The sequence below is a fragment of the Quercus lobata genome, chromosome 6 (genome assembly GCF_001633185.2).
Source record: "Quercus lobata isolate SW786 chromosome 6, ValleyOak3.0 Primary Assembly, whole genome shotgun sequence".
Taxonomy (NCBI): Eukaryota; Viridiplantae; Streptophyta; class Magnoliopsida; order Fagales; family Fagaceae; genus Quercus; species Quercus lobata.
Window position 1 is genome coordinate 34,732,341 of NC_044909.1, and position 3,195 is coordinate 34,735,535.

The following is a 3,195-nucleotide window of genomic DNA, read 5'->3' on the forward strand; positions in this document are numbered from 1 at the left end:
AAAACAATACCAAAAATAACAAATTACATATTCCTTTCACTTTCGCTTACTCTTATAAATGATATAATTATATTCCTTAATTAGCTTGGAGCCTAAACGAGTTTTATTTAAAAAAAACGTGTAATATAGTGGTCCACATCTAATAAACTTCAACTTCAAAATGTATATAAGGCTCCACATTCAATGGTTTTGTGAGGAACAACTCCTCTCTTATCTCTTTTGCTGAAGTCTTAGGTGATAGTGCAGAGCGATACTACATATTTGTCTTTCTTTTGTGACGTCTGTGTCGGATTCAATGGCGGAAGCTAGTTCAGACTCTGCTCAAAGAATGTGTGCAATGCCTGAACGTTCCAAGCTGCACTTAGCCATGATTGTCTGCCAGTTAGGTTTTGCGGGGAACCATATTATTATGAAGATTGCACTTAACATGGGTATAAGCCTGCTTGTTTTCCCATTTTATAGGAACATCGTCGCGCTGGCTGCACTAGTTCCCTTTGCGTATTTCTTAGAGAAGTACGAGGTTAACCTTATATTACATACTTAATAAGTTGTTTCAACCTGTTTTGAGCTTTATTTTCTTGCCATTCTTTTTATCTTTTTTTGTACGTATAGGAGAGACAGACCACCAATAAGTACTTCTCTTTTGCTACAATTCTTCTTCCTTGGCCTTATTGGGTAAGTTTATATGTGTATATATATATATTTGGAAGGATTCTAGATTAACATATGATATGCAAAGTTTTCCCAGTTACAATTTTGGCTTTCAATTCTGGCAGGTTAACATGTAATCAAGAATTCTATTATCTGGGTTTGGACAACACTTCAGCCACCTTTGCTTCTGCATCAGAAAATTCAGTTCCTGCTATAACCTTTCTCATGGCTGCCATATTCGGGCAAGAGAAATCGTCAATCTTTTTATCTCTTCCTAAGTCTGATACCTTCAATGAAATAGGTCACTAAGCACCAATATTAATGTTTATTTTGCAGAATGGAGCAAGTGCATTTGAACAGGAAAGATGGTATAGCTAAGGTGCTTGGAACTGTTTCTACTGTTGCTGGATCTCTTGTTATTACTCTTTACAAGGGACCAACCCTATTTGGATCGAATTTACAATCACACCAATCATATTTCTTACTTTCCTTAAGAAATGTCAAGGTGACAAGTTGGACTTCAGGTTGCATCTATCTTATTGGTCATTGCCTTTGTTGGTCTAGTTGGATTATCTTCCAAATACCACTCTTAAAGAAGTATCCAGCTCGGCTTTCGATTGCCTCGTATGCTTACTTCTTTAGTATTCTTCAGTATCTGGTGATAGCAGTAGTCTTTGAGAGAAACTCCCAAGCCTGGATAGTTAACTCAACTGATGAACTCCTTACTATTTTCTATACGGTTCGTAAGTCTGACTTATATCATGATTGTCTGTCATTTGTAAAGCCTTATTGATCAATCATGCACATATTTCAGTATTTTGATCATAGGTGCAATCTTAGTATGTTTTGTGACTATCATGACAATACATTGACATTACATTTGTTACAACAAATTTTATAATTACTAAAGTGATGTGAGTGTACGAGTGATTAGTGTTATTTGTGTTCATCACTCACAGTCAGCCATTACTTCATCAAATGTAAAATTTGTTGTAAAACAAGTTGTGTTTGTCGCATTACTGTGACACTTTAGAGTAAGATTTTTCATTATCAAGGTAAAGATTAATGGGATGATAAAGCAAACTGGTGGTTGCAGGGATTGGTGGCTTCTGCAATGACATATGCAATACAAATATATGTAATTGACAAGGCAGGACCGTTGTTTGTTTCAGTGTATCTACCTCTACAGACCTTGCTTGTTGCTATAATAGAAGCCATTGCTTTAGGCGAAGAATTCTACTTGGGAGGGTAGGTCTTATCACTCTGCCTACTGATCAATTTAATTTTTACTGATCAATTTAATTTTAGTAGATTCCAATTAGTTTTACTAGTAAAGTTTTCTGTTGTTGAATTAGAGATTTAGATTTAAACCCACCTACACCGCAAAAATTGATGGAAGTCTTAAAGTGGTGATAAGAGCAATTATCATAGAATAAATGTCATACGTTGAAATCCTATCTATAAATAATAATAATAATAATAATAAATTTTTTTTTTCCTTGAATGTTTCTTTGCCAAAATTTTAATCATCTAAATTTTCTTACACATATAGTGTCCATAATTTCACAAGTGTTGTCCATAATTTTTAAGTGTGTCCACACTTAACACATGAAATAATAATAATAATAATAATAAATCTAGGTAACTTCCCTTGATCCATGTCAATAGTGTCTGTTAAATATTATTTTTCATTGTTTTAATGTGCAGGATTATTGGAGCAATTTTTATCGTGACTGGACTATACCTTGTTGTGTGGGGAAAAGGTGAAGAGAGAAAGTTAGATGAAGAAAAGCCCTCAGTGTCTGAAAACGACAGTAATAGAGTAAGTTCAAGTAATGGCTCCATCATCCAACCATTGCTTGCTACTTCTCGTAATTAATAATTTTGTCAAATTAATTTATTTTATTATTCAATTTATTTTTTGTATTATTTATAAGTTTTATTATATTTTTTAATATTATTCATAAATATTATTGTACTATTACAATTAATTTTTATTTTTATTTATAATATTTTCAACCATAAGAGTTTCAATTTTGCTTTTTATTTTTAACAAAGTAAGCCGTTCTTCCGTTTTCATCAAACTTTTATATTTTATATTTTATTTTTTAGAATCAAAATTAGCAATGTACTATTATTGCTCTAGCTGTATGTCACGTGCGCTGGCCGAAATGATGGATGAAAGCAATTGATCACCTTGCCAATAGAGTACAATAATTGAGAGACAAAGGGGTGGGTCTGTCCCATCAAAAAAAAAAAAAAAAAGGGGTGCGTCTGTGATAGTTTGCACACGTGAAACGCTTCTATGACTGTCAGGCAAAAAATTAGACAATTAGGGGTCAGTATATGAGAATATGTACGGATAAAAAAAGTGTGAAAATAAATATAATTTTGTTTAAAAATTAAAAAATTTTGTTTGAAAACTTGTATCAAATATCTCCTTAAAGTTTTTATTTTTTATTTTTTGAAGAGTGAAGATATTTTGTCGATACTTTGACATCGATGATGATTATCAGGGTGTTTGTTATTGTTGATTAAACAACA

The 3,195-nt window shown here is 32.5% G+C and overlaps 1 protein-coding gene across 1 annotated transcript; it reads left to right on the forward strand.

The window, feature by feature from the left end:
• Positions 1 to 205: 205 nt before the first annotated feature.
• Positions 206 to 2,587, forward strand: LOC115994845 (protein WALLS ARE THIN 1-like). The gene is made up of 6 exons (XM_031119132.1): positions 206 to 513; positions 613 to 675; positions 777 to 893; positions 988 to 1,390; positions 1,748 to 1,899; positions 2,359 to 2,587. Exons 1-6 carry the CDS (start codon positions 296 to 298, stop codon positions 2,528 to 2,530), a joined length of 1,125 nt encoding a protein of 374 aa, XP_030974992.1. The 5' UTR covers positions 206 to 295; the 3' UTR covers positions 2,531 to 2,587.
• The last annotated feature ends 608 nt before the right edge of the window (positions 2,588 to 3,195 follow it).